We start from the raw sequence: 27,919 nt of genomic DNA, 5'->3' as shown, positions 1-27,919 counted from the left end.
GGCGGCGAAGCAGGGCTCAGTGGGGCGGCGGGTGACCTGGCTCGGTAGTTCACTCGCGCGTAGCTCTGTGCTGCATAGCCTCGGTATTTTGCATTGCAGGCCAGCGCGCTGGGGAGGCGGCGGCAGAGGCCTCGACGGCTCAGGTAACATAAGGGGTGTGAGTGGCACCGCTGACATCGCGTGAAAGCCGAGCCACGGTTGCAGCAGCAGCGCCGTTCACATAGTTCCAATTCACTTGCTATGGGTGCGGGGGAGTCTACCTTCATGCTCCAGGCTTGCTTATCAGCTGTCGTGTGACCTAAGCCCTCCCATTTCAAAATCAGTGTTTCTATGCCCTTGTTAATTATACTCTTCCAAGTCATCCTAGGTCTACCCCTCTTTCTTGTTGGCATACTTGTGCAGAATATCCTTAAGCTAGGTGTATAGTTACTTGATCACACACTGGCTAGTGACTGCCCCTTCAGGTAGGCACTGCTGCCAAGTTAGAAGCTGAAGTTCAATTCTCTCCCAACCTTATTTATGTGTGTGTGTTCTTATATGTGTGATTTGTAACTGTGTCACTTCTAGGGTACATTTAATCCTTTGCTCAAATACTCTAAATATGCCAACTTGTTTGAAGTGGCATGGTTAACAATTGCAACTGCAAAATTAAGGTACAAATTACAGTAAAACCTGTGTTGTCCACCATGCTCAGGGATTAAAGCATTCAGGTAATCTAAAAATTCCAATTATCTGAGGGTCCCGTTAATTTAGGAAAAACCAATGGACAATAATAGTAAAACTCAGGTTTTTAATATTGGTAGTTTTGTAGTGTGAGGCAGTTGGTCTCACATTTCAATTTTGAGATAAAGATGATTAGTATTTAAATAAAAAATTGAGCCAAACATGGTAAACCAAGTCAGGCCTGTGCGCATGAAGATGTGACAGTATTGTGGCTGAGGGCAATGCCAGTTAACAAAGTTTTCTGGTTAACAGTGCTGGATAACGAAGGTTTCACTGTATGTACATCTGTGCTGGCAGGAGAGGTGTCTTAATGTTTGGCATTGTAGGCCACTCATATTGAGTTTACACATCTTGTTTAGCTTGATGACAGCCTCATCATCTACAATAAGATGGCATCTTTTTAATTTTTTCTTGGTCCAACTTCTGTTGGCAAAAGTTGTATTTCACACAGAGCTCTATCTCAAATTAGTCTCTTTCACCAACAAAAGTTGGTCCAATAAAAGATACTACCTCACCAGCACTGTCTCTCTGATATCCTTGTGATCAGCATGGCTAAGATTACACTGCAAACAACATATTTTTAACTGCCATTTTTTACTACCTACTCTTTTCCACTTTACTTTCCACAGGAGCACAAATAAAGTTGACTGTTTTATTTCCCTTTGTGATTATATTTGATACAGACAAGGATATAAATTACTGAGTTCAAAGTTCTTCAGATCTGTAGATGGTATCTGTCTTGCCATCTAGTGCTTTGAGTCAAAGCTTACCTGCACTGAATAATCCTTACTGGTATTCATAGTAAAATATTTGTAGTTTGCTAACAGCTTGTATACACTTTAGAATACTCCAGTGCATGGCTGCACAATTGCAGAATTTCCTTGTATTTAGTACCTTTCTTCTGTTGGCATAAGTAATGCATCTTCCTAAGAGATGGTAGCTAGTTTGATGGAAGAATCTGGGGGTTAAGCTGGCTTGGGTGCTTTCCCCCTGGTTCTACTGACCCCTTTGCCCAAAGACCCATCCCCTTCTTCCTGTCCTTATCTCACCTCTTCCTGCCCCTGTTCCACCTTGCTCTGCTCCCCTTCCCTAAACAGGCCCCACCCTCCCTCAACCCCTTGTTCCCAGTACTTGCTGCATGCTGCTGATCACAGCAGGTGGGTGGCACTGGTAGGGAGGGGAAGAGATGATCATGGGGGCTGCTGGTGAGTGCTGAGCACCCACTGTTTTTTTCCTGTGGGTGCTCCAGCCATGGAGCATCCACAGAGTCAATGCCTATGGGCTTAATTGTGCTCTTGAGGGGTGTATATTTTTCACACCTCTGAGCAACATACTTAAGCCAACTTCATTTTCTAGTTTAGATAATGTTTGGTGTATCTTCCTCCTGGAGAGGCTGGGTTGTAGGTTCCCAGTATATCAGCATAGGTACGCCTCTCAGGGATATAAAAAAAATACACATCACTGAGAGACATAGATATGACTTTGCTCCAGCAATAGACAGTGCTAGGTCAACAGAAGAAATGTTACATCAGTCTCGCTCAGGGGTGGGGAACCTTTTCTGTGTCATGGGCCATTGACTCACAGAAAAAAATAGTGGGGGGCTGCACCCGTTCAACTCTACTAACCCACCCGGGGGGTGGGGTGCTGAGGCTCAAGGTTTTCCCCTGCAACAAGGAGAACCAGGAATTGTAGGGGCTTCTCCCCTGCAGGGGGCGCCAAGACTCAGTACTTCCCCCACATGACAAGGGTGAGCCAGCACTTGCAGTTTTGGCAGCATGTAGAAGGGGATGGGGCTTCCTGTCTGCAGTGGGGTGAGCCAGCACTTGTGACTAGCCCCTTGAAGGGGTCCAGGAGTCAGAGCTTACCACTCATAGGGCTGGAATGCAAGCACTGGCTCGCCCTGCCACAGGAAGAAGCCCCAAGTCTCTGTTCTCCCCCTCCCTTCCTCTGCCTCTCTGGGGTGAGTTGAATGTGTGTGTTGTGATGAGCTGGATGAAATTGAGCAATGTGCCAAATCCAGCCCTCGGGCTGTGGGTTCCCTAACTTGATCTAGTTACCTCTTAAGGAGGTGGATTATATACAATGATGGGAAAATGCCTCCCATCAGCATAGTTAGTGTTTGCATAGAAGTGCTACACTGTTGCAGGTGCCTTAGTGTTTTTACTGTAGACATATCCTGAGTGTACCCTACAGTAATAACATCTGCTAAATATAGTGGAAATAATACCTTTCACATTTTAAGATCTTCAGACTATGCGATAAAGTTTGTGGGGTATCTGATTATCAGGAATGTTGACTACCATCACCAAAGTTAGTAGGAGTTCTGAATGCAAGTCAGGCCCTAATAAAGTATATCATGTAATAAGTAAATACACTTTTTATTTTGCCAATTGGGAAAAACTGAGGAACAGAAAGATGAGGAGGGTAGTCTGTCCTACGTCATCTAGCAAGTGTGTGAAAGAGAGAGGAATACAACTCAAATTGTCCAACTAATCAATCTTAAGCTGTAAACACTAGATCATGTTTCTCTAAGCATGAAACACAGGCTGAAATGTGGTGCTTGAATCCACATTATTTCTGTTAAGATTTTGACAGTTGTGTTTACTGCCATTGTCCTCAATGTATTTACTATCTTTATGTGGTATGGTCCTGACAGTGGCCTGCTGGCTACTGCTATTAGCAACTAGTCAGTTTCATGTATGTTGAGTCTCCTTGCAGTATTACAGTCAATATTCCAGGTACACAGTAGTGTACATCTCTTTGAAATGAAAATAATTTCTACATGGTCTGGCTACATGGCTGTATATGCTGAGGGGAGAGTGCTTACTCTATTCTGTCTATTAGCAGTTGTGTTAATGAATGTTCCTTTAATATTTTTGGAATCACCCAAACCAGTATGGGATTTTGTCATTGCCTGCCCTATAATGTGGGGGCCTTAATGCTGTGCAGCTCTGATTCAATTCCCTGACACACTGGTAGCCTGCCCACAAGCACAATCTCTCACCAGCATAGTTATTCCTTTCAAGGTGACACCAATAGCTTTCCCATCCTAAGCCTCCCCAAATCTGTCCTCCTGGAATTCTTAAGTGCCAGACCTTCAAATCCTTCCCCTCTGGTACATCATCTGGCAAAGGCATGAAACCAGCCCCTCAAACACTAGCTTATTTTGGTATATATTTCAAACAGTTTACACACTAGAGACATGTTTAGGGTAGAAACAAACAGTTTATTTAATAGAGAAACCACAGATTCAAACATAAAATAGTAAGGGAAAGTAACACATACAGGATATGCTGAACATAAATGTGCAAAGGTGCAACTGTAGGCTTTCAATTTCCATATTAACATAATAGAAATGGTATTTTATTTGTCTATTGCTTTTTAACAGTTTCCCAGTGTATCCTAGATCAGTGGACTTCAAACTTTTTTTCTCATGACCCAGTTGAAGAAAACTGTTGATGTCCATGAGCTAACATAACTTGACTAGAGTGTGGGCTTCAGGGTAGGGCTAAGGATGAGAGCTTTGGGATATAGGAAGGGCCTCTGGCTTTCGTGGGGGTTAAAGGCTGGGGCAGGAGGACCTTACCTTGAGTGGCTCCTGATTAGCAGTGCAATGGGGTGCTAAGGCAGGCTTCCTGCCTTTCCTGGCACCACAGAACATACTGTGCCCCAGAAGCAGCCAGCAGCAGGTTCCCAGCTAATGAGTGTGTGGAGCTAGTGTTCTGGGCAAGGGCAGGGCACAGAGCCCTGTGCGTTCTTCCCTCTACCCCATCCAGGACCTGTGCCTGTTGCTGGCTTCTTCTGGGGAACTGCACAGTTTGTAGTGCCAGGACAGGGAGGTAACCTGCTGTAGCACTCCATAGGTCACCTGATCACCCTGCAGCTATGAGATCCAGTGCCTGACATTTCATGAGCCAGTATTGGATTGTGACCCATAGTTTGAAAATCACTGCCTCCTGATTAAAGGGGAAGTGAGTGCTGCACACAGGGGCTGCTCTGGCATCCCACTCAGAGCATTTCCTGTCTGCAGGGTACCCTGCTCCCGCCCTCTGACCAGAGCAGTCTCTACCTGTGGGGCGTTGGGCTCACCACAGGCAGGAGTGGTACTGGATCAACCTCCCATGGGGCTGGAGCCAGCCCCCTGCCCACGTCAGACAGGGAGGTACTGCAGCCCTACCAGTTAACTTTCATAGGTAAAACCTTCACATCCCTGGTGCTGCCAGCATTGGGTATGTACCATCGGTATTGTTTGTAAGTTTTTGGGGAATGGCGCAGCCTCTGTCCACCGTGAGCGTGGGCCTGCTGCAGGCAAATTTAGCTTAGCAGCAGCAGCCCCTGTCTATGGGGAGTCCAAGCTCCTCGCAGACAGGGGCTGCTGCTGGGGACTTACCTCTGTCCGCAGGGAGTTTAGCAGCCTTTGTCTTTAGGGGGTCCATTGTGAAGAAAACTGGGGTGGCCGGAAGCTGGTCTGCATGGGAGCTGTTTTTTAAACTGGCTCCCTTTGCAGACAAGTTCTTGCCTGGCAGCCTGCACTGATAGAGAGGCAGCAGCACATGGTGGCAGGGAGCTTCCCAGGAGTGGGGTTGAAGTGCACTGGCTGCTGGACCCGCCCTTGGGGACTATAAAATAGTAGAGTAACGGACAGGAATGAATGCAGTTACTTGACTAATTCAATTAACCAATACCTAACATCCCTAGAAGGAACTTAAAAAAGAAGTGGGTTGTGCTCAGAAAAGCTCTTGGTACCATCTATATTTTTGTTAGTCTCTAAGGTGCTGCAGGTCTATTTGTTGTGTTTTAATTTTTTTCAGTTATAGACTAACATAGTTACACTTTGATCCCTAGAAAGGACTGTCCTTTTTTTGGTTGTGTGTTTGTATAGCTCCTAGCCCAAACATGGAGCAGGGCAATACTGTGCTATCATAGTACAATAGACTTCCAATAATCCGGAACCTATGGGACCTAGGTGGTGCCAGATTATCAGATATGCCGGACTATCAGGAGGTACTATAAGATGGTGATATATATACTGTATACATTATATACTGTATATAGTGTTCTTAACCCTTTTTATTGTACATACTGTATACAGTATACTGTAATGTTTTAGTGTTTTTAAGCCTTTTTTACCCTTTTTGCTCAGTTCAGCTGCTGCCGCTGTTACCTTGTGACTCATTTTTTGCTGAAGCTCAGTCACTAGGCTCTTGCCATTTTGATGCCGGACTATCAGGAGTGCCGGACTATTGAATGCTGGACTATTGGAGTTTTACTGTACAAGTACTTGTGAAGACATGAGAGAGTAATTTTGAAGAAGTCTTCCTTTTAATCGTTGAAAGGAATAGAACATTAGAAAATAAGTTACAGAAAATTCAAAATGGAATCAAGTGCTCATTCTTATGAATTAAATATAAGTACAAACCTGTAATTAATAGGATAACTACAAAACAGAATGGGAACTTACACTTTTTATAAAATTATTAATGTCCATTCCTGGTGTGAGTTGAGTTGAAAATGTTTTCATTTAAGCATCAACCTAAATTATTCTCATTTTGTTTTGCTTTGTTTGCTAAAATCTATGCTGGTTCATCTTAAATACATGAAGGAGATGGATTTTCTTGACTGGATTATATTCATGAATAACAGTTACTCCTCCCATGTTTAGATAACCACAGTATTTCTTGTCCCACTGGGTCCCCTTACAAATGGCTATATTTTGAATACAGGCAGTCCCCGGGTTACGTACAAGATAGGGACTGTAGGTTTGTTCTTAAGTTGAATCTGTATGTAAGTCGGAACTGGCGTCCAGATTCAGCCGCTGCTGAAACTGACCGCCAGTTCTGACTTACATACAGATTCAACTTAAGAACCCTAAGCGTCCCCAAGTCAGCTGCTGCTGAAACTGATCAGCGGCTGATTCCAGGAAGCCTGGGGCAGAGCAACTCTGCCTCCGGCTTCCTGTAGTCAGCGCTGGTCAGTTTCAGCAGCGGCTGACTTGGGGACGCCTGGGGCAGAGCAGCTGGGGTGCTGCTGGGTTGCTCCAGTAGCACCGCTCCTTGCTCCTCGGCGCTACTGGACCAACCCAGCAGCACCCCAGCTGCTCTGCCCCAGGCGTCCTGATTCAGCCACTACTGAAACTGACCAGCAGCGGCTGAATCAGGACCTGGGGCAGAGCAGCTGGGGTGCTGCCGGGTTGGTCCAGTAGTGCCCAGAGTGGCGCTGCAGGACCAATCGGCAGCGCCCCAGCTGCTCTGCCCCAGGGTCCACAACAAAAGCCTGGTCTGCTGGGGGGGGGGGCACACTAGCTGCGCCCCCGCCCCCCAGTAGACCAGGGACACGGGGAGCAGAGCCGCAGCGGCAGCGGGGTGCCGCGCCTCTGAGGCTTTGCTCTGGCAAAGCCTCAGAGGCGCGGGACCCTGCTGCGGCTTCAGTCCCGGTGCCTGTGGTCTGCTGGGGACCGTCCCCAGCAGACCAGGGGCACCGGGACTGAAGCCGCAGCAGCGGCGGGTTCCCGCGCTTCTGAGGCTTTGCTCTGGCAAAGCCTCAGAAGCGCGGGAACCCGCCGCTGCTGCGGCTTCGGTCCAGTGCCCCTGGTCTGCTGGAGACGGTCTTCAGCAGACCAGGGGCACCGGGAGCAGCTTACGAACGGGGCTTTCTCGCCCCAGAGCTCGCAGGTAGCAATCCGCCACCTCGACCTCCGGGGCGAGAAAGCCCCGTTCGTAAGTGCGGATCCGACATAAGTCGGATCCGCGTAAGTCGGGGACTGCCTGTAGTTCTCACACACAAAATCAATTTGGTTCTTTAAATTAGAATGTTGTTACAAACTTTCCATTATATTAAAATGTTCCATCAGTCACTTTTATTTCTTCAGATAGTTGCTCATTGACATCTGTTCTCATATTTGATTTCTGAACAACTCTCACTATGGAGAGAGATTAAACCATTGGAACAATTTACAGTGTCTGTGGTGGAGTCTCCATTACTGGAAACTGTAAAATCAAGATTGGCTGTTAATCATGGGGCTTGTACAGTCCACAGGAGACATAAGGTTGTTTAGCTTTTTGGATCCCTCCCCTCACAATGTTTTTCCTTGGTAATAACTCAGAGTTCTCTTTTCTTCCCCAGCACTACTCCATGACAGCTTGATTCCAGTGAAGCTGCAGTGCATCCTTTTTTTTTCTTCTTCAATTAAATGTGGGAAAATCACAGGGTAAGGGGCTCCTTGATGTCTAACTGAGTTTCAGCAGGCCTGTTGTCAATCTGTATCGAAAAGGTGTCATGTAAGGTATCTCATACAAACTGGTAACATGCTGGTCATTAATATTATTGTGTGGTGTGTACAGGAATGATACATGGAAAAATTATAAAGATATGATGGAAATTAGGGATGTGGGCTGGGCACTATAAAGCTTAGCTTAGCTGTGTACTGCGAAATCTGCAGCAAAACTTCCTGGAGAATGGGCCCACCAGCCCTTGGAGCCCAGCTCCCGAGGAGGAGACTTTGCTGTCTCAGTGAAGTCTCCTACCTAGGAGCTGAGTGGGCAGCCCTTGCCCAACCAGCTTCCTGGGTCGGGATGTTTACACTCAAAAGACTAACCGTTTAACAGATAAGCAAATGCTTATTGGTTAACAGTGTTGGTTGCACTCTGCTCTGCTCCCGGGGAGGAGGTTTCATTGTCCTGTCACAGCAAAGCTGCCTCTCCAAGAGCCAGCTGAGTGTAACCAATACCATTAACAGATAAGCATCACCTTCATTCGTTACTCGGTTGCACTCTAGCATCCCTGCTGGAAATAGGTTCTTAAAATCTATTTAGTAGGTGGGAATTAAGTCACTCCATCTTACACAAAGGAATGTGATTTTGCTTTCTTGCATGTACAGGCAGTATAAATAGAGCAAGAGGAGAGAACGAGGATATACTGACGTAAAAAGTAAACATAGCCATCAAATTAGCAAGATGGGGAGATAGAGACATTCATATGAGGGTGGCGGAAAGTGCAGAAATTATCATGGCACTATCTCCTTGGTGTATGCAGCAAGCTGAGCCCCCCTCCATCCAGTGAGGGCTTCCTGACGTTGAAGACAAAGATAATTTTGAAGATATAAGCAGTGTGCGCCAATTTGGCATCCTTCACCTGAAGAGAAAAAGAAACAAAGTGCTTTAGGCACTTGCCAGCCATGCTGGAAGAATAAGTGTGGTGAGAAATTGTTCTGAATAAGACTCATTTGGTAAGTTAGATATTAGCCTTAAATGAATATTTTTACTTTGTAAATATTTCTATCCCTATCCCCTTTACTTGGTATCATTAAACATCTGTTCTTTGTTAATAAATGCAACCTTGTTTTGTTATTCAGTCATCTCAGTGCAGTATTTTAAACTGAAGAGAAAAAAATCCTCAGCCAGCCTAACATATTATTGATGCGTACTGTCTCTTTCAAGGAGCAGCAAACTTGAGAAGATTTTGTTAGTGCTATAGGAGAGGGCCTGAGCATTGCAGAAGAGATGGTTTTGGGTAGAAGAGGTGGTTTTGTGGAAAGCCAGGGATTGAAAGGGCTGCTTGTGCTTCCTTGCAAGGAGAAACCAGCTTTGTGGTAAGCCAGGGTGAAATTGTGCTGAAAGCAGGCTACTGGTATCAGAGCTCTATACCGCACAGAAGCCCCAGGGTTGCAGGACATGTTGTGACAACCCTTTTTATTGTTCTGAGTGAACCCCCCCAAAGTGTCAGAATGCCAAAGGAACAACTTCTTAGTGTCCAAAACAACTTCTCCAAAAGTTACAAAGACAAGACTTGAGATTTCTGATACTGTACTGTTAAATAAAATAAAAGCAGAAAATAAAGCTCTGAGAAGAAATTTCAGGTCTTTTTTGAAACAAAACAGGGCACAAAACTCATTTTCTCCTTCTTCTCTAGGTTACTTTCCTAGGACTCAGTTTCCAAACATTTCACTATTGAGCTGAATGGTCTTGTTTCCCACGGTGGAACAGTTAATGATACAGGTTGAACCTTTCTTGTCCAGCACACTCTGGTCCAACAACATCCATGGTCCTGCATGATTTTAGTTAGCTGGATGTCTACTTACCATGAGTGTGGCCAAGTTTCCCACGATCCCATAAAGTTTGTTTACAGCCACTAGTCCCGGCTGTCGGTGTCTGTGCTGTTATTTAGCTCTAATTTACCCTTAAATGCCCAGTAAGCAGTGGACATGTTGGTAATATTACTAGACAATACTGACCTCCCACGGTTTGGCAAATTCTCTGGTTTGGCATCAGTTAGGTCCTGAGGGTGCCAAAATAGAGACGTTCAACCTGTAGTAAGAACTGTGCTTGGTAGTAAGCATTTGTTGGTTTGGGTATTAAAGATGCTCTTGTGGTAAAATCTTAAAGGTTCTGAAGACAATTGAATACAAGTGATAGAGGTTGAAATTCTTTAAAAGGTCTTTTGTGGTAACTGATATTTTTTGGTTTGGGAATTTTGTCATTGTCCAAACTGTGTTCATTGACTGTTTTTATTTTAAACAGTAGAAAGAAAGGGAATGGTCAGAACACAAATTATGAAAGTGTTCATCATTGGACTTGGAGGGTAAGTGCAAACCAGTTCGGTCTCTCTCAAAGCAAAAATGTAAGATTGCCTCAAATGTCATATTGCAGTCTAACAATCCCTCAAATGTCATATTGCAGTGTATGAATTGTGTGTGAATACAGCTGTCTTTAAAAAAAAAAATTAAAAACTTAAGCTTAACACTGTCAATTTATTATATGTAATTTTTGATAACTTGTTCTACCCTCTGTCACAGATTGACCCTCTCAAACATCAGCTCTAGTCTTTGTCTTTTCCATAGTCATATAAGCCAACTAAAATGAATTAGGACAGGGGTAGAGAACTTTTTTTTGGCCAAGGGCCAGTGACCCACAGAAATATCAGTTGGGGGGGCTACACACAAGTAAGAAACAAAACAAAACTCACTTGGCTCCCAAAAAGCGCGCGCGCGCACACACACACAAGACACCTCACTCCTAGGGTTGCCAGGTGTCCGGGTTTGAACCGGACAGTCCAGTACTTGAGCTTTCTGTCCGAGAAACAAATTGAGAAAATACCGGACATATAAATGTCCAGTATTTTCTAATTAGGTAATTTTTTTTTTTAATTATCAGGAATATCAGTACGGCATTGTGTAATGCCTGGCTGGTAGACACGCTCACACTGCCTGAACATGACTACCAGCCTGGCAGTATTCAATTACACAGTAGAGAGAAGGGGGGCGGGGAGGGATGGAATCCCCGGGGCCGGACTTGACTGAGTGCCCCGCCGGGACAGTGCACGGGACGGGCAGCACCCCAGCATCTGAGTGTACCCGGGCCAGCCCCGCTCCCCGCCGGGTAGTCCCCTCCCCGACCAGTCCTGCTTCCTGCCAGCCGGTCCCCCTGCCCCGCCCAGCCCCGCTCTGCTCCCGGCTAGTCCCCCCCACCTTCCGTTCTGAGATCACGTATGGCTGGTATTTTTTTGAAACCCATCTGGTAACCCTACTCGCTCACACTCACCTCGGTTGCTGGGGCTCTGCTTATGCTCCAGGCCAACACGGGTGGGGAAGCCTGGTGCGAAGGCTTACTTTTCTCTGGCCTGCAGCAAGCCAGGTGTTGGATCCGGTGCATAGGCAGGAGGTTCCCCAACCCTGAATTAGAAGATGAGTCATAGGACTGGAAGGGAGTTCAAGAGGTCATCTAATGTAGTCCTCTGCACTAATGCAGGATTAAGTATTTTTCAAACAAACGTTAGGAAACCGCAAACAGTATTTAATATTTTGAATAAAATTAGATCTTGTAATTGCTTTGACATTGCTCTCTTACATTATTCATTATTTTTGTCCTGACACATTGTTTGTTTCGTTTTCTAACTCAGTGTGACAAATGGGGGAAAAACAACACTGGCAAAACGACTTAGCAAACAGCTTCCAAACTGCAGTATTCTTTGTCAAGATGACTTCTTTAAGGTAACAGAGTTGATGGAAAGATGTCATACATAAAAGTAGACTTTAAATGTGGTTCCTGCAAGACAACATTTGTTTTCTTGCTCTACTAGTATGTGACTATTTAAAATGAATCCTGTTCATAATAATTTATATTGAATCTATATGGAGGATGGGTAAATAAAATTAAGAATGTTGTACTCATGTTTAAATGTTCAGTTGCCAGAAAAGATTAGGAACCTGACCAACAGAATAATTATCCTGCTGTGTCCTCCGATATTATGTTAAAGGTGAGATAGAGAAACAAATGTATAACAGGCAATGTTTTGTGCTGCCACAATTTGTATTAATTTTGTAGTTCATTTTTCACTCTAGATAGAAAATACATAAAAAATAGCAACAAAAATTTAAATACTGTTGTTTGTTTTCTTATCTCTTAAAAAAAAATACAAAAGGATAATTGTTTCTGTATCTAGATGAGTGAGAGCACCCAGTTCTTGTTCCTGGTATGGTTATTGTTCTTGAGTGAAATTGTAGTTTATACAAAAAGTTAATATTAAAATCCAGAGATGTTTGTGTTTATATGATATGGTATATATGTTCAATATCAATTTCAGTAGGTCAGTGTATAATTGGTACTATTTTGGGTGGCTATGGGAAAGATTACTTTTTAATTGAAGAATAATTCGATGGGATCCTATTGATACCACGTTTAAATTTAATGTTATGTTGCAATCCACTGTTTACGAAAAATACTGTGAATACGCTATTACTCTATTACTGTCTCCCCCCACGCCAAACACTTCTTTGGTTCCTTGTTTTCCCCCCGCCCCTGCTACATTTTCTGCTTTGTATCTTATTCACCTAACCCTTCCTCCAGCCCACTCACACTGGCCTTTCAGTCTTTTACCCATCCCCACCATGACTATTACACAAGGCAATTCAGAGTAATGGGGTTACTATTGCCTTTTGACCTGATAACTGCCTTCAATACATATTTTCTCTCTAGCCAGAATCTGAAGTAGAAGTAGACGAACGTGGATTTAAGCAGTATGATGGTTAGTAGACTGGATATATTGCTCATGAACATTGTATTGAAATGTCAGCTGTAGTTTATTAACTTCTTTTTTTTCTTTCTCAATAGTGGCATCATTTGGGATGATCCTTTGCTATTTTTTATTTAAAAATTTTAGTGGGGTACGTCTGGCAATAAATGAAGAAAAATAATTTGATAGAGGATTTTTTCAGGGTGTTGGTTTAACCAAAAAAATGTTTTAAAAGGTCACAGTCATCATATTGAACAGTATAATATAGCAAACCTTGATTTGGCCATTATTCAATATTATTAATTTGGAATAGCAATAATATTTTCTTTCCTGCATTTATTACTGACTTTGTCTTTCTGCTTTGCAAATTAGCTAGCCCTTTGTTTCTACAGTAATAGATCTCACTTAGCATAGCAAATTATGAACATTTTTTCTGGTTATAGTATGTATCTAAAGTTCTGAGTAGCTGGGTCTCCAAACTGCTGCTTCCAGTGCTTTCCTTCCTAGATGCTAGTTGAACTGTCTGCAGCAGTCCTGATTCTCTGAAGTTCCTAGTGCCCAGGCACTATGGGCCCATAGAACATATCACCCTTGCTCATGATATCCTAAACTCCCAATGTGAAGTCACTGAGAGTCAAGGCTGCTTAGCACCTCCCACAATCAGATCCCAAATCAATCAAGATCTGATCCAAGTTTCAACCTTTTTCTTATGCAAGAAGTCTCTCTGCAAATGTGTTGCAGATTTTAACTAAAGATGAATCCAGATTGCAGTTTGAGATCTGTATCTAAACTTTAAATTCTAGGCTAGCCATGATTTCATTCAGTCCCTCTCTAATTAAAAACCTGCAATTTAATATCCTGTAGATAATCTTAAGATTTTTCTGTATTACTTGGGTATTTATGACATTAGCGTAAACCCAGAATTCTGTGTTTACTACCCACGTTCATCAGCAGTGTAACTTTCCGTTCATCTGGGACAGCTAGATGAAATCAGTTGGATGTTTTGGTTCATGTGTTCAAGTTCAGTGCTGTTGTTCAGGATTCCGGGACTAAATGAGAGTGTTAACGTTTAATTTTCCATTTATTTTAAATTAACACTACTTCTTAACACCTACGTTTAGGTCTTAAACTACTTGTCAGGGCTCCTTCTTAACTCAGAAATAATGAAAAAAGTTTTAAAAAGCCCAAATAAAATGCTTTAACTTAACCTTTTGTGTCCTTTCTAGTACTTGATGCTCTTTATATGGAGGAAATGGTGAGAACCATACACTCCTGGATGAAAAACCCGACTGACTCCTCTGTCTCAATAACAGAGTCAAAGAGTACACATAAGAGTCTGAAAAGTACAGAGGACATTCACATTTTAATAGCTGAAGGTTTTCTTCTGTATAACTATGAGTAAGCAACACTATCGTATCAATAACTTTAAAATGGCATGTTAATATAAACTAAGTGGAGGTGAATAAAGAAACAAAATGACCAAAGATACTATAATCTTAGGCCTCTTAATGAAGTATGGGATAGAAGATATTTTCTGACCATTCCGTATGAAGAATGCAAGAGGAGAAGGAGGTAATGCTTTAAAATTATTGCTCACTTCAGATCACCATGTCCTAGTATTCAAAAGATAGAAAAGTTCCTGTATGCCAGTGTGTTCTCTCACGTCCACCAAATGTAACTACTCTTAAAGCTCCTTCGTGCTTTCTTGTGATTTTGATCAGGTAGTGAGCTCTGCCTGGCTGCTATTTCAGCCCTAAGGATTCCCAGGGATGTTTAAGCAGCATCTGTACCACTCAAATATATAGCTCAATTCATTATTTATTATTAATTATTGTGATGGTGGTGGGGGTACTAACCATTGTTCAGGCTGCCAACATACAGGCACAAAGTAAAAAGCCCCTCACTCAAAGAATTTAAAATATAAGTAAATTACAATATAACTGCACTTGAGCACTGTTCAAGAGGAGACAGAAACAGATAAAAACAAAGCATTTACTGTTGAGGTTACAAGAAGCTGTGGTACCACAAAGTTGCTCAGTGCAGAATTGATATGCCATTACATTGTGTGTTATTTGAGTTAGATATTGACCCCTTTCTGCCTTCAGTTAGTATTGCAAATCTGTAGTTACTGATGCGAATATGTTTTTGATGGTGTTATTCTCGAACAGGGATATTCAATTTTGGAAGCCTTGGGGGCCATAATGATGCTCTGAACACATGCAAATGCAGTGTGGTGCATGTGCATGCAAATATATATGTAAATAGCCTCTTTCACACTGATGGGCATGAATACAAAGATTAAGCCTTAAGTCACAGTGCCAGACCCAAATATGGCCAGTGTGAGCCAGTCAGCACCTCTCAGGCTCTACCCACAGGGCTAAGCAGCCAGCACTTCCCACAATACCCCGGCGCTCTCTGCACCTCCTTCCTGGGGTCTAGATACGCCGACACCCTGTACCCGTCTGTTCCAGCCAGCCCATCCACTTCCATCTGTCACTTCTCATTTTGTCTGGGAGATGCCTTGCTGTTGTGGAGCATGTTCCCAGTGGAGGCCATGTTCAAAGGATCCCAGCCGGGGGCCGCGTGTTGAGCCCCGCGTAAACCCAAACTGTACCATGGGCTGCAAACAAACTGACTGCGTGCCGCGTGTTAAGTAGCCCTGTTGTAGAATGACACAAGTGTATCTCAGGTCAGAATTTGGTTCACTAATCACAGAACTACCATATTCATAATGGCTTATATTTTGAAGTGACTAGTAGATTTTGGGTGCCTTTCTTTCTAGAAGCCCAATTTAAGAAACTTTAAAGGAGCTCAGTCATCAAAAAGTGGGTATTCTGCATTTCTGAAAACCAGGCCCTCTAAGGAAGTGGCTCTAAATCAGAGGTGTGCATATCCTTGGGCTGTGTCTACATTGGCAAGTATTCTTGCACAAGAGGGCCAGTGTAGACAGCAACATTAATTTCTTGCGCAAGAAAGCCCGATGGCTAAAATGGCCATCGGAGCTTTCTTGCACAAGAGAGTGTCCACACTGGCATGGATGCTTCTGCGCAAAAGCAAATCTTTTGTGCAAAGGCACATGCCAGTAAAGACGCTCTCTTGAGCAAATACTTTTAACGGAAAAACTTTTCCGTTAAAAGTATTTGCGCAAAATCATACCAGTGTAGACGCAGCCTTGAAGTCTTCCAGAGCAGTGGTGGGACATCGGTGGTCCATTGGCTGCCTCTATCAGAGGCTGCAATTTGGGCACAGGGCCACAGGAGGATGCTGCAGAGTAGGGATGTTAGATATAATGTAACAGCATAGTCATGTAACTGCATAAATTATCGGTTATACAACTATTCAGTAGTTCCTGAGGGCGGGGCCAGCAGTCTGCGCTCCAGCCCCACTCTGGGGAGCCTCCTGCCACTCTACGCTGCTGCCTCTCTATCAGAGGCAGCAGTGCGGGGTAGCAGGCGGGAGCTGGTCCACGGGGGGAGCCAGTTTAAAAACCAGCTCCCTTTGTGAACCAGCTGATACAGAGGCAGCAGCGCCTGTCCGTGAGGGGGTCCTAGCTTCTCATTGACGGAGGTTGCTCTGCGGGGAGCTTGGACCACCTGTATATAGGGGCTGCTGCTGTGAAGCAGCCTCCCCTTCTTTCCCTTGCCCCCACTTCCCCACTCTGCTGCCTCTGATTGGGGGGGTGGGGGTGGGCGGCAGGCAGCACTGTGGAGCCAATGCTGGGGGGGGGGGGGAACCCAGCTTAAAAGAGCCGTGGTGCCAGTCTCCCCTCATTGTCTCTGTAGGATGTGGCAAGATGGGGGAAGGCGGGTCTGTGGCAGCCCATACATGCAGAGACTGGAAAAGGGCAAATATTGTGCCCATCTATAAAAAGGGGAATAAGAACAACCCAGGAAACTACAGACCGGTCAGTTTAACGTCTGTCCCAGGGAAGATAATGGAGCAGGTAATTAAGGAAATCATATGCAAACACTTGGAAGATAATAAAGTGATAGGGAATAGCCAGCATGGGTTTGTGAAGAACAAGTCATGCCAAACTAATCTGATAGCTTTCTTTGATAGGATAATGAACCTTGTGGATAAGGGAGAAGCGGTGGATGTCATATACCTAGACTTTAGTAAGGCATTTGATACGGTCTCGCATGATATTCTTATTGATAAACTAGGCAAATATAACTTAGATAGGGCCACGATAAGGTGGGTGCATAATTGGCTGGATAACCGTAGTCAGAGAGTTGTTGTTAACGGTGCTAAACCCTGCTGGAAAGGGATAACAAGTGGAGTTCCGCAAGGGTCTGTTTTGGGACCCATACTGTTCAATATCTTCATCAATGATGTAGATATTGGGATAGAGAGTACGCTTATTAAGTTTGCAGATGATACCAAACTGGGTGGGGTTGCAACTTCTTTGGAGGATAGGGACATAATTCAAAATGACCGTAGCAAGTTAGAGAAATGGTCAGAGGTAAACAGGATGAGGTTTAATAAAGAGAAATGCAAAGTGCTCCACTTAGGAAGGAACAATCAGTTCCATACATACAAGATGGGAAGCGACTGTCTAGGAAGGAGCATGGCGGAAAGGGATCTAGGGGTCATAGTGGACCACAAGTTGAATATGAGTCAACAGTGTGATGCTGTTGCAAAAAAAGCAAATGTGATTCTAGGTTGTATCAACAGGTGTATTGTAAGCAAAACTCTTGAAGTCATTCTGCCGCTCTACTCTGCACTAGTTAGGCCTTAGCTGGAGTACTGTCTCCAGTTCTGGGCGCCACATTTCAAGAAAGATGTGGAGAAATTGGAAAGGGTACAGAGAAGAGCGACAAGAATGATTAAAGGTTTAGAGAACATGACCTATGAAGCCAGGCTTCATGAACTGGGCTTGTTTAGTTTGGAAAAAAGAAGATTAAGGGGGGACATGATAGCGGTTTTCAAATATCTAAAAGGGTGTCACAAGGAGGGAGGAGGAAATTTGTTCCTCTTGGTTACTAAGGACAGGACAAGGAGTAATGGGCTTAAAGTACAGCAGGGGAGGTTTAGATTGGACATTAGGAAAAAATTCCTAACTGTCAGGGTGGTCAAATATTGGAATAAATTGCCAAGGGAGGTGGTGGAATCTCCCTCTCTGGAGATATTTAAGAACAGGTTAGATAGACATATGTCAGGGGACGGAGCTTGGTGTAGACGGAGCTTGGTCCTGCCTTGAGGGCGGGGGGGCTGGACTCGATGACCTCCCGAGGTCCCTTCCAGTCCTATTATTCTATGATTCTATGGCTTGAAAACTGGCTCCCCATCTGTATCAGCTCCAGCCTGACCCTCCATGCTGCTGCCTCTCTACTGCTATATCAGAGGCAGCATGGTGGGGTGGAGGAAGGTAAGTGGAACGGTGCTTGTGGGAAGCCTAATTAAAGCCAGTTACTCACAGGCACTGGCTCTTCCCCTCTCCCCCCCCCCCCCCCGATACAGAGGCAGCGAGGGATGGGGGAGGGGTATGTGTGTAGTTTATAGGATTAACCAATAAGGTCAGGCTTATTAGTTAGTTATCTACTCATCTAAATGCTAACATCCCTACTGTGGCAGGCCCAGTCTCCCTGTGGACAGACACTGCTCCATGGGATGCCTGCACAGTTTTTGTCCGCAGGGAGCTCAAGCCCCCCACAAACAGAAGATGCTGCCACAGAATAGCCTTAGTCCATGGCGGGCCCAGGCTCGCCATGGACAGAAGCCCCGTACCTGGAGACTATCAAATAATTGTGTAACTGCAAAGTTTTGATGTCATTACATGATTATTCAATTAATCAATAGCTAACATCCCTAGCTAGAACACTTTTATATTTTTATGTAAGATTTTGTAAAGCAGGCTTAAAATGAGGTGAAACTTGGTATATGCAAGATAAATCAGACTCCTGAAAAGGATATGGTAGTCTGGAAAGATTGAGAGCCAGTGCTCTAAGATGTTGCAAGTTGAGCAACCAAAATCACTAGTCACTTCTGAAAATTTAGACCAATATGAAAAATATGAACTGTTATAGCATGTGGTTTGGCTATTCTTATACAATTTACTTATGCAACAAAGTTTTAATTAAGAAATAACCTCTTTTTCAATAAGAATCTGCTCTTTCTTACCCAGTTTTGGAGCTAAAATAATAGGCAGAAACAGGAGATTTGATGATGGTCACGTGGCTAATTTGCTAAATCCTATGGTCACTAAAGAGCCTCATTTGCTGTGACCATTAGAAACACAGCCTTACTTACTCTCTCTCAATATTTTGGATAGATATTTTCACCAAGTAAACAATGCAGAGTATATGAGCGTACACTAGGAAAAATGTAAAACTTTCATAGGAAATCAAATATATTTTTCTATAGTACCAGAGTTTATCAGCCGGCAGATCCACCAGGATACTTCGATGGACATGTATGGCCTATGTATCTGAAACATAAAAGGGAAATGGAAGAAAATACAAATAATATTGGTATGGCATGCATCATCTTTAAACATATTTAAAAATTAAATGTAGCAATTTTTGCAAATCACTTTTTCAGAATTCTTTTAGCATTTATGCAGCAGTTTTAGATGCATCTATCGTCTGTTCATGGATAAGTGATCTTTTATTCTGGAAAAATCTTGTAGTGATCAAGTCACCTTTGTGGGTTGTAGAAATTAACAAAAATGTATTGGCCATGTGACAAATCCATTTACATGTGTGTAGTGTTAACAAGAAAAATTCTAGGGCGCTTTATGGTTTATGGTGTTGATGAATCAGAATGTGGCTTACAATTCTGATTGATATCTTAGAATAAATGTAATAGATTTCTCCAAATTGTACACAGTCGCATTGCCAGGCCATCACATAGTCTGACATGAGAAATATCGGTATTTTAGAGTTTTGATGGAGCTATGTAGGAAAATTTGCATAATGCTAAGATAATAATGTTATTAGAGCATGAGCCTCCAATATATAGTTTACTTCCTGCAAGGCAGTGGACGCTGAGCACATTCAGCTCACGTTGAATAGCAGTTAGGCATGCTCACACTTTTTGTGATCAGGTGCTAAGTTCTTCCTTCTATTATTGATCAATATCATACTAAAGATTTTTATTTATCAAAAAGGTTAATGATGAAGTTCATCCCCATTGAAAGAGACCCTGTGCATCAGGTAGGAGGGATACACAGAGGCTCTTATAGGCTCTCTACTAAGATGAACTGTGTCAAAATAAATGTGTGAATTAGATGAAGCACATGTTTCAAAATTAGTGGAAGTAACAGACATAGGATAGATGGAGAGAATATAAACTCCCTTTAAAAAAAAAAACGGCCTTGATGGATCATCCCAAAACAGAGGTGTTCCTGTGGATCACTTTCAAATGGATTATGCTGGAATTATGGGACATATAAATCATACTTTATTCTTTAGCTGTGTCCTTGTTAGAGGTAACCTATTCTAATATAGATTTACAAATAAAATCTATTCCATCAAAGTATCTTTGCTTTTTAAATAAAGACAATAGCAAACCTGGCTAGCTCTCTCATTTTTAAAAGCTTTTTGTTTAAAAGTGAAAACCTTTACTCTATCTCTGGTAGAATCTGTTTGATAATGTTCTTTCTTTGGGGAGTGCTGCTGTTTTCTCTTGAGAGGCTGAATTATGGAACTTGTATTTTTTATTTAACTATGAAATGAAGTAGGAACTGATATCTTGTGCCTAGGAAGACCAACATCCCCACTATGTAGGCAGGAGATACTGAATTATTTTCCAAATTCTGGATTTTTTTTCTGAAAAACCGAAGAGAGGAGAATGAATGTAGGGTTCCAGAAAATGAAGTGTTTATTAAACAATCACCTGCAACATGGGTTCTTACGCAGCAATCTGAGAAAATGAGGTTTAACTGTTTGAAGTGAAGCTAGTAGTGCCCAATAAGAATGTTAAGGAATGGGTATTTTGCTAATTGTGTAGTGGATACAATTAGTATCAATTACATGATTAGTCGATAAGGGCAAGCTTGCTCTGGGACCACTGCACCTCTGTATTTTAAATGTAGTAAGATCCCGCTGGCTCTTACTACATTTAAAATGCAGAGGTACAGCAGTCCTGGATCTGTGCAAGCCGGGTCCAGCAGCCCCTGTTCGTGAGGGCTGGTGCCAGAGCAGCCTCCCCTCCCACTGCCTCTGATAGAGGCTGGGGAGGAGAGGGGGGGAAGAGGGAAGGAGGAATGACAAACAGGAGCCAGTGCTGGGGGGAGCTAGTTGTAGTTTGTTTTAATTACTAATATTGTGATTACTTTTCTTTTCTCTTCTTTTCTCTTCTGTCTCAGTTTATTTGGATGGAACAAAATCTGAGGAAGATCTTTTTTCACATGTGTATAATGATATAGTACAGGAGCTAGAAACATGGAAAAAGTAAGTCATCTTACAAGTAATTGGAATAGGACTGGAGAACTCCTTCATAAAAATCTATACTAATATTATGGGATAATGTAAATGCCTAGCATTTTAAGTCTTGTGTTACAAAACTTTTACGTTTTCCTAAATAGAAAGCAAAAATCTAAAGAAATAGGATAGCTGTGGTCTGATCTTAACCTTTGCTTTAAAATATGTAGAATCCCTGGAATCCCTGGAACCAGTATTGGCTTAGCAATTCATCCTTCTGTGGTAGGCTAATAGAATATATTAATCACTTAAGTAAAACTTAAAAAACTGGGCTCATGTTGGTGCTCCTTGGTCAAACTCTATTTAGAGTTGGATTTTGATGAGCTGCTTTGATCCCACTGAAAGTTATTTTATCATTTTAGATCTCCTCTGTGCTGTCACGTTTAAGTACCAATCTTTTTAGTAAAGATTCTGAAATGCCTAAATTCTGCAACACCCACTTTTCATAAGTGGAATAATTAGGTTAGTGGATTTATTTACAGCTAGGGTGAATATGAAGATTCTTCAACAGTGACTTACATATTGAAGAACGGGAAAATTTAGTAAATTTGATTTTGCTAATCCCGTATTTCATGTCTTTATTTGGTTTGCAGTTTTGGAATGACTTTCTTCTCTCTGAATTCCCGCAATTATATAGTGTATCTAGACTACATCCCTTTTTCAAGAAAGGGATGTAAATTAGGCACGTCGATATTGCAAATGAAGCCGGGATTTGAATTTCCCATGCTTCATTTGCATAATGGCGGCCGCCACTTTATTTCTAAATGGGGCTTTTTTGAAAAAAACCCGGCAGTTTAGATGGGGATCTTTCGAAAATAAAACCCTTTCTCAAAAGATTCTGTAAACCTCATTGGGGTTGGGGTCTGGGAGGAGGAAGAGTATGGGAGGAGACAGGGATTAGGAAGTTTTATCTGGTGCAGCTCCCGTTTGGCGGGGGGAATGGGTGGTTCTGCACCATCCTGCATTTGTAGGCACTGCCCCCACCACGCCCATTGGCTGTAACTCCCAGCCAATGGAAACGGTTGGGGGGAAAAGCCTGCAGGTGAGAGAAGGGACAGAGAGCTTCCTTGTGCTCGCGGCGATGCAGCTCCCCAGCTGGGAGGGTAACCACAGCATGCAGAGCCACTTGCCTAAACAGAGCAATCCCAGAATGTAGCCCACAGGGGATTTAGTGGCTGCATTCCAGGGCCTGTGCTGCAGTCCCAAAAGCCCCTTTCATAATCTGACCCTGTCCATAGCACATGTAATAGGCATGCAGAGAAGGACATAGAAAAATACCAGCTATTCACATAAATTGAAAAATAAAAATTAAACAAAAATAATTAAAATACAATATATTGTGTGCATGTGCAATATCCTTATGGATGAGAGACACAATTAGTATCTTTTACTATCTACAAACAAAATGTAAATGCTGGTTCTATACTGACTTTAAATCTGGAACAGATCAATAACTGGATAACCTTGCAGAGTTAAGAGAAATATTGAAAGTTTTTAGAGAAAGTAAACAATATATTACTTTCAGCCAAAAAAAAAAAAAAAGTTTTGACAAGATTTGAGCAGTAGAAAGGAAAAATAGTATTTTGAACTTCAGGTGGGTGACAGGAATTGTGATAGACATATTGAAGATGCTATGTAATAGCTTAGAACTGGTATCTTTTATATTTTTAAGATTAGCCGGTCACAGCAAAACCGTGTGAGAAGTTGGGATTCTTTCCATTATGGATTAATAGTCAATTTGGATGGATTGCTTTGCCAGACACCATAAATCTATTGTATGTACAGTAGTAGTAGTTCTTACAAATCCATATTGTACAGTTGTTTGTTGTTCAGAGTGGCATTTGTAACCCCGCGTCAAACTGTAAACCTGATGTAATATAAAGAATTTGAAAATTAATATTTGAAAATATAGCCCTGGATATTTCATAAATATATTTTAATAAGTATACACAATGTGCATTATTTAATATGCAAGTAAAATAAAAATATTTTTGAAATTGAAAATCACAAATGCAAAGTAATTGCATGTTAGTAATATAGGAAAAATGGAAGTAATAGCTAATAACATATTTTTAATATGAGTATTCAATGACATGATGTGGTTAAAGAGGCAAAAGCCATTTTGGAAGCGTGTAAATAGAGATATTGCCCTTGAGACCAGAAAGAGAATTCTTTTTTTTTTTTTTTTTTTTTTTTTTTTACATGGTGCTTGTTAAACTATTGCTGGACGGTTTGGGACACTGTGGAAAGGATATAGATAATCTGAAGAACAATTACTAGGCTACTAGAAAGAGTTTTGGGATTAAAAAAAGAGAGGTTGGTAATGGTTCAGATGCATCTGACAAAGTGGTTTTTACCCTTGAAAGCTTATGCTCAAATAAATCTGTTAGGTTTTTTTGCAGATACAGACTAACATGGTTGCCCCTCTGAGATTCATCATAAATGCTTAGATTAGAAATAAATGAAAAGAAGAAATGTGATTAGAAAAGAGAAAAATTATATGGTTTAGAAAAGCTAAAGAATAGTGCCGCCACCTCTGTTGTATACAAATATATGCACACAGGGAGGACTTAAATCTATTTGAAAGCCAACTATCTTTTGAGGATTGTCTAGATATCGTAATAATACTCAAATCAAGAGTGCAAACCATCTAACCTTCCAGCCCAGTTCTGGTATTGTTCATTTTCAGGCATTTTGGTAGCACAGAGATGTATTTTTAATTGGGGTATTTTTAGTCTGATGACTATAATATAGTAGTCATCTTGACTGTCTGATAATGAATGCAATAGTAATACTATTAACTAGGAATGTTAACTATTAGGTATTTGTGTACATGTGTAACCACTTGAAATTTTAGTGGTTATACGTTTACATGCAGAGTGGGGGGAAGCGGGATCCGGGGCTTGTGGCGAGCCAGCTAAAAGCTGACTTCCCCGTGAGCACTAACTCCTGCCTGCCACCTCCCCTGCTGCCTCTGATAAAGAGGGAGCAGCAGGGGGTAGGCGACTCCGTGGGAGCCGATATGTATGGGGAGCTGGCTTGAAAGCTGCTTCACATGTACTGGCTCTCACCTGCCTCCTACCCCCTTCACTGCTGCTTTTCTTTCAGAGGCAGCAATGCAGGGAGGGGAGGGCAGGCAGATCCATGGGAGCCAGTGCTTACAGGCAGCCAGCTTTTAAGCCAGATTCCCCCAAACATCAGATTCCTCCTTGGTGGGAGGTGGCTCTTTGAAAGCCAGCACACGTGGAGGGCTGGCTTAAAAACTGGCACCCTGCATTTGCTGGCTCCCACCTGACCCCGTCCTGCGGGAGTGTGTATAGTCAACAGGATTAACCAATAAGCCCAGGCTGATCAGTTAATCATGTAGTCAACTATACATTGACATCCCTACTGTTAACAGTAAACAGAAAATACATTTGTGGTGATCTATTAAAACAATGTACATGTATGCAGAATTATGTTCAAGATGAAATACTTTTTAATGTGAATTTCTATCTCAATTTTTTATAAATAAAATACTTTAGTTGTGTTTTCTTGAATGGCTTGCAAGAATAATAAATGGTTTATATATAATACATTTTTCAGAGAGTTGTGCGGTCACATGATAATAAAGCAAGTGTGTATTAAACTAGCTGATATTTGCCAGAAATGTCTTATTTTAAGTGCTCAGAAATTCTGGAGTCTATCCTTGGCTCTGGGGGTAGAAGTAAAATAAGGCAGAAAAAACTAAAATAGAAATGGGTATAACCTATTAACTAACAGTCCTCAAGAGCAATGATCTTTCAATAAATCTTTCTGGTTGTAGCTGTATTTTTAAAGATATATTTGAGAGAGAATGCATTATTGCATAGATCAGTGATTCTCAGCAATGGGTATGCATATTCCTGTGGGTACACAGAGGTCTTTTGGGAATACATCAAATCACTTAGATCCTTGCCTATTTTTACATCAGGCTACGTTTAAAAAAATCTAGCAAAGTCTGCAGACAACTAGTGAAACTTCATGCAATGACTTGTAGCTGTAGACTATAAACTAAAATAAACACAATATTTATATTCCAGTTCATTTATAATTATATGTTAAAAATACTGAAGTGTCTCAGCATACAATTTCTAGAAAACTGCTTACTTTCTCATTTTTGTGTCTGATTTTGTAAGTAAGTAGTTTGAGGTGAAACTTGGCATATACAAGACAGTTCAGACTCCTACAAATGGGTGCAATAGTGTGGAATGGCTGAAGGACAGTTCCACAGATTAGCTAGTTCAGAAAAAAGTACTCTTATTTCCCCCTCCAGTTGAAGAATCTCATTAGATACCTCTGTACCCTTGAATATTCTTATATATTTTAAAAATACAAATGCTATATAGTAATATTGCAAAAGACAGATCTGTTTGTGTAACAGGTAGTGTTTCTGTATTGTGCAGGAGCTCCTACCCAGTGTTGATAAAAACAGGCACTGTAAAATAGAACAATGGCCAAACACCTTTCATTTTCAGATGTACTGGATTTTGTGTGGCTGACCCTTGCCATCCTTGTCATTACCACCGGTTAGAAACAACCCACGTCCTTCCTTTCACACTCTCTGTTCTGACTTTTTGCTTTATAATCGGTTCCAAGACAGGGCTCCTCCTTCCTGCCCCAGTGGCAGTACTGCCCTGGAGTTAAAAAGGAGCAGCGCCTAATAGTGTTATAACAGCTATTGCAGCGTGAGTGTGTTACCTGGGCTGTTAGTAATGAAAGTAGGGTTGCCAAATAGGTGGAACTTTTTCTTTTATAGAAAACCCCTTTCTAACAATCTCTCATTTTCTATTTGGTCACCCTAAGTGGAGGGGAGCAGCAATCCCCCTCCCCTTTATATAAGGTCTGGCCCCTTTTCAAACGTACTTGTCAATGAAAAAATAGCCACCACTGGCTCATTTCCCTCCCCTCCGCCGCCTTAGATACAAACTGTTGCTCCTTTCGCTGCTGCCGTTTGCCTCCTCCTGCGTGGGGCTGCCCTGCGCGCTACTGCTGCAGCCAGGCCGAGTCCCCGCCTCATTAGCCCTTCCCAAGGGCCCCCCCCTCGCTGGTATCTAGGACAAAGGACAGGAGTTGTGGATCCTACCACTAGAGGGCAGAGGTGACACACGCACGCTTCTTCTCCCCCTCCATCACCTCCCCCCTCTACAGTTCGTGATTAAGCCCATGACCCTGCCCCCTCTCGCATTGTCTCGCGATAGCTCAGGCTCTAATAGGCAGGGTGGGAAGGGTTGTTCTGCGGCTGCGCGGGGCGGGCCCGTTGCGTTTCGCCGTTGGCGGGCGGTGCCTTGTGCTCCGCGTCACATAAAGCGAGCGCTCGAGGGGCCGCACGCGGCCTGGGCTGGAAGGCGCAGCTCGCGCTGCAGCCGCGGCGAGAAGGTCACGGCTCGGGCAGGGCGATGCTCAGCGGGTGCCGGCAGGAGGATGGGGGGGAGCAGCGGCCGTGGCGGGAGCGGGCGGGCTGCGAGGACGGGGAGGTTCCCTTCAGCAGCGAGCGGCGCAGGCGAAAGCAGCCGGCGCAGGGGACGGCGGCCAGGCATGAGGAAGAGGAGGAGGAGCGGCTGGAGGGGGAGCATTTTCGGAGAATTATCAACGCGTTCCGATACTACGGGTAACTGCTACCCTGCGCCTCGGAACTACAGAGACCCGCCCCCATCCCCCGCCCCCCTTCCCCGGCCAGAGCCTGAGAGGACCCCTCCCTCTTACCGGTCGCACCGTGCCCAGGCCGAGCCCCTTGTCTCTCCCCAAATCCAAGGGCGGGTCTTCCCCGTCTTGAGCCCTAGAAACCAGCCACGAGCAGCGAGGAAGTCACTGCCTTATGTCACCTCCCGGGCCATTTCCTCCCATCCTCCCCCCAGCACCACCAGCGTGTGTATGCGCCCCATGGCTCCCTCTCCCCGTGACAATCGTTTCCAGTTTTAACACCGTGGAAATACAAAACACAGAGAAGTGGGGCTGAACGCACCTACAGAAGCGACAGCAGAGCACGTTGGCCGAGCTGGTTCTTTGTTAGTTGGAGAAATATCTGAAGTGGTGTGTGTTGAAAGGTCTTCATAACTTCCCCCCTTGGAGGTGAAGTTGTTTAATTAGAGGAGATGAAGTGAGCTTCACCTTCAAAGGGTAAGTCATGAAGACTCTTCACCTTGAATAACAAATGTCAAAGTATATTATGTATTCACACTTATTTTGGACTGTTGATATTAATATTTACAGACCGTACAGACACATACAAAATGCCACTTAGCAGCATTATTTGCAATGCTGATGTTGAAGGATATAACTTTTGGACCATGTTTTCCTACCGGAATAGTGCTTTATGGACCTTCAAGAAGCAATAATATAAAGAAAACTTCAAAAATAGTTTTCTACCTAAATGCGTAGAGCAGAGAAGAAACCTGAAATAAACCACCAAGAAATGGTTTAGAGAAAGTTGCTTATAGCAACACTAGTGACATTTTCTTGGAAACCATATTGTCTTCCATCACTTTAGAACCTTTTTAGCAAATTTAAATACATGAAGCAGATTTGGAATGTTAGCCACATTCCTTTCTATATTTCAATTGACTGATTTAATATTTGGGGCTTCTAAGTGAAGTTGTGTTTGGACTCTGTAAGGGGCCATTCATGATCTTTAAATTGTAGGAACACTTTCAAACAGCTTTAACCAGATTGTGTTGGAATGGATCCCACATTCAACAACTAGAGTCAATAAAACATGTTTCAAGGAGGTTTATTTTTACAAACTCCAT

At 42.9% G+C, this 27,919-nt stretch overlaps 2 protein-coding genes and 1 long non-coding RNA gene across 14 annotated transcripts in view; 2 read left to right on the top strand and 1 right to left on the bottom strand.

Moving 5' to 3' along the window:
* Positions 1 to 10: 10 nt before the first annotated feature.
* Positions 11 to 24,691, top strand: NMRK1 (nicotinamide riboside kinase 1). Of its 8 annotated transcripts, none has more exons than XM_075931720.1 (10): positions 88 to 143; positions 7,846 to 7,930; positions 10,239 to 10,299; positions 11,617 to 11,707; positions 12,693 to 12,741; positions 13,956 to 14,127; positions 14,230 to 14,301; positions 19,093 to 19,199; positions 21,038 to 21,122; positions 22,830 to 24,691. In XM_075931720.1, the coding sequence occupies exons 3-10, from the start codon at positions 10,253 to 10,255 to the stop codon at positions 22,918 to 22,920; spliced, it is 714 nt and encodes a 237-aa protein (XP_075787835.1). In that variant the 5' UTR covers positions 88 to 143; positions 7,846 to 7,930; positions 10,239 to 10,252; the 3' UTR covers positions 22,921 to 24,691. The 8 variants fall into 8 exon arrangements, with proteins under 8 accessions (XP_075787840.1, XP_075787835.1, XP_075787839.1 ...); XM_075931724.1 differs by having other exon boundaries at positions 91 to 143; positions 10,242 to 10,299; XM_075931721.1 differs by having other exon boundaries at positions 105 to 143; positions 9,159 to 10,299.
* On the bottom strand, positions 8,714 to 26,990 carry LOC102451398 (uncharacterized). Of its 4 annotated transcripts, none has more exons than XR_012904689.1 (6): positions 26,877 to 26,990; positions 26,037 to 26,224; positions 19,096 to 19,156; positions 15,151 to 15,388; positions 11,259 to 11,389; positions 8,714 to 8,853 (listed from the first exon to the last, which is right to left on the bottom strand). It is a non-coding gene; the product is annotated as an uncharacterized LOC102451398 (long non-coding RNA). The 4 variants fall into 4 exon arrangements; XR_012904691.1 differs by having other exon boundaries at positions 15,188 to 15,388; XR_012904692.1 differs by having other exon boundaries at positions 26,101 to 26,224.
* The window catches only part of CARNMT1 (carnosine N-methyltransferase 1), a 30,640-nt gene continuing 29,154 nt past the window's right edge, over positions 26,434 to 27,919 (top strand). The window contains exon 1 of one of the 2 annotated variants that reach the window (XM_075931718.1): positions 26,434 to 26,781. In XM_075931718.1, the coding sequence (XP_075787833.1) occupies positions 26,570 to 26,781 (212 nt within the window). In that variant the 5' untranslated portion in view covers positions 26,434 to 26,569. Of the gene's footprint in view, positions 26,782 to 26,885; positions 27,291 to 27,919 lie in introns of those variants that run through there. The other variant, XM_025178870.2, reaches the window with a different exon arrangement.

This window comes from Pelodiscus sinensis, chromosome 6, assembly GCF_049634645.1.
Source record: "Pelodiscus sinensis isolate JC-2024 chromosome 6, ASM4963464v1, whole genome shotgun sequence".
Classification (NCBI taxonomy): Eukaryota; Metazoa; Chordata; order Testudines; family Trionychidae; genus Pelodiscus; species Pelodiscus sinensis.
This window is presented reverse-complemented; position numbering and strand designations above follow the sequence as displayed.

What these genes read in the sequence shown, in the direction of transcription:
- NMRK1 (XM_075931725.1), top strand. Translation starts at nt 10,253, where the DNA reads ATGGTCAGAACACAAATTATGAAAGTGTTCATCATTGGACTTGGAGG. An exon ending in TTCATCATTGGACTTGGAGG is followed by an intron (nt 10,300 to 11,616) that starts GTAAGTGCAAAC and finishes TTTCTAACTCAG; the next exon opens with TGTGACAAATGGGGGAAAAA. An exon ending in GAGCTAGAAACATGGAAAAA is followed by an intron (nt 21,123 to 22,829) that starts GTAAGTCATCTT and finishes TTTTAAGATTAG; the next exon opens with CCGGTCACAGCAAAACCGTG.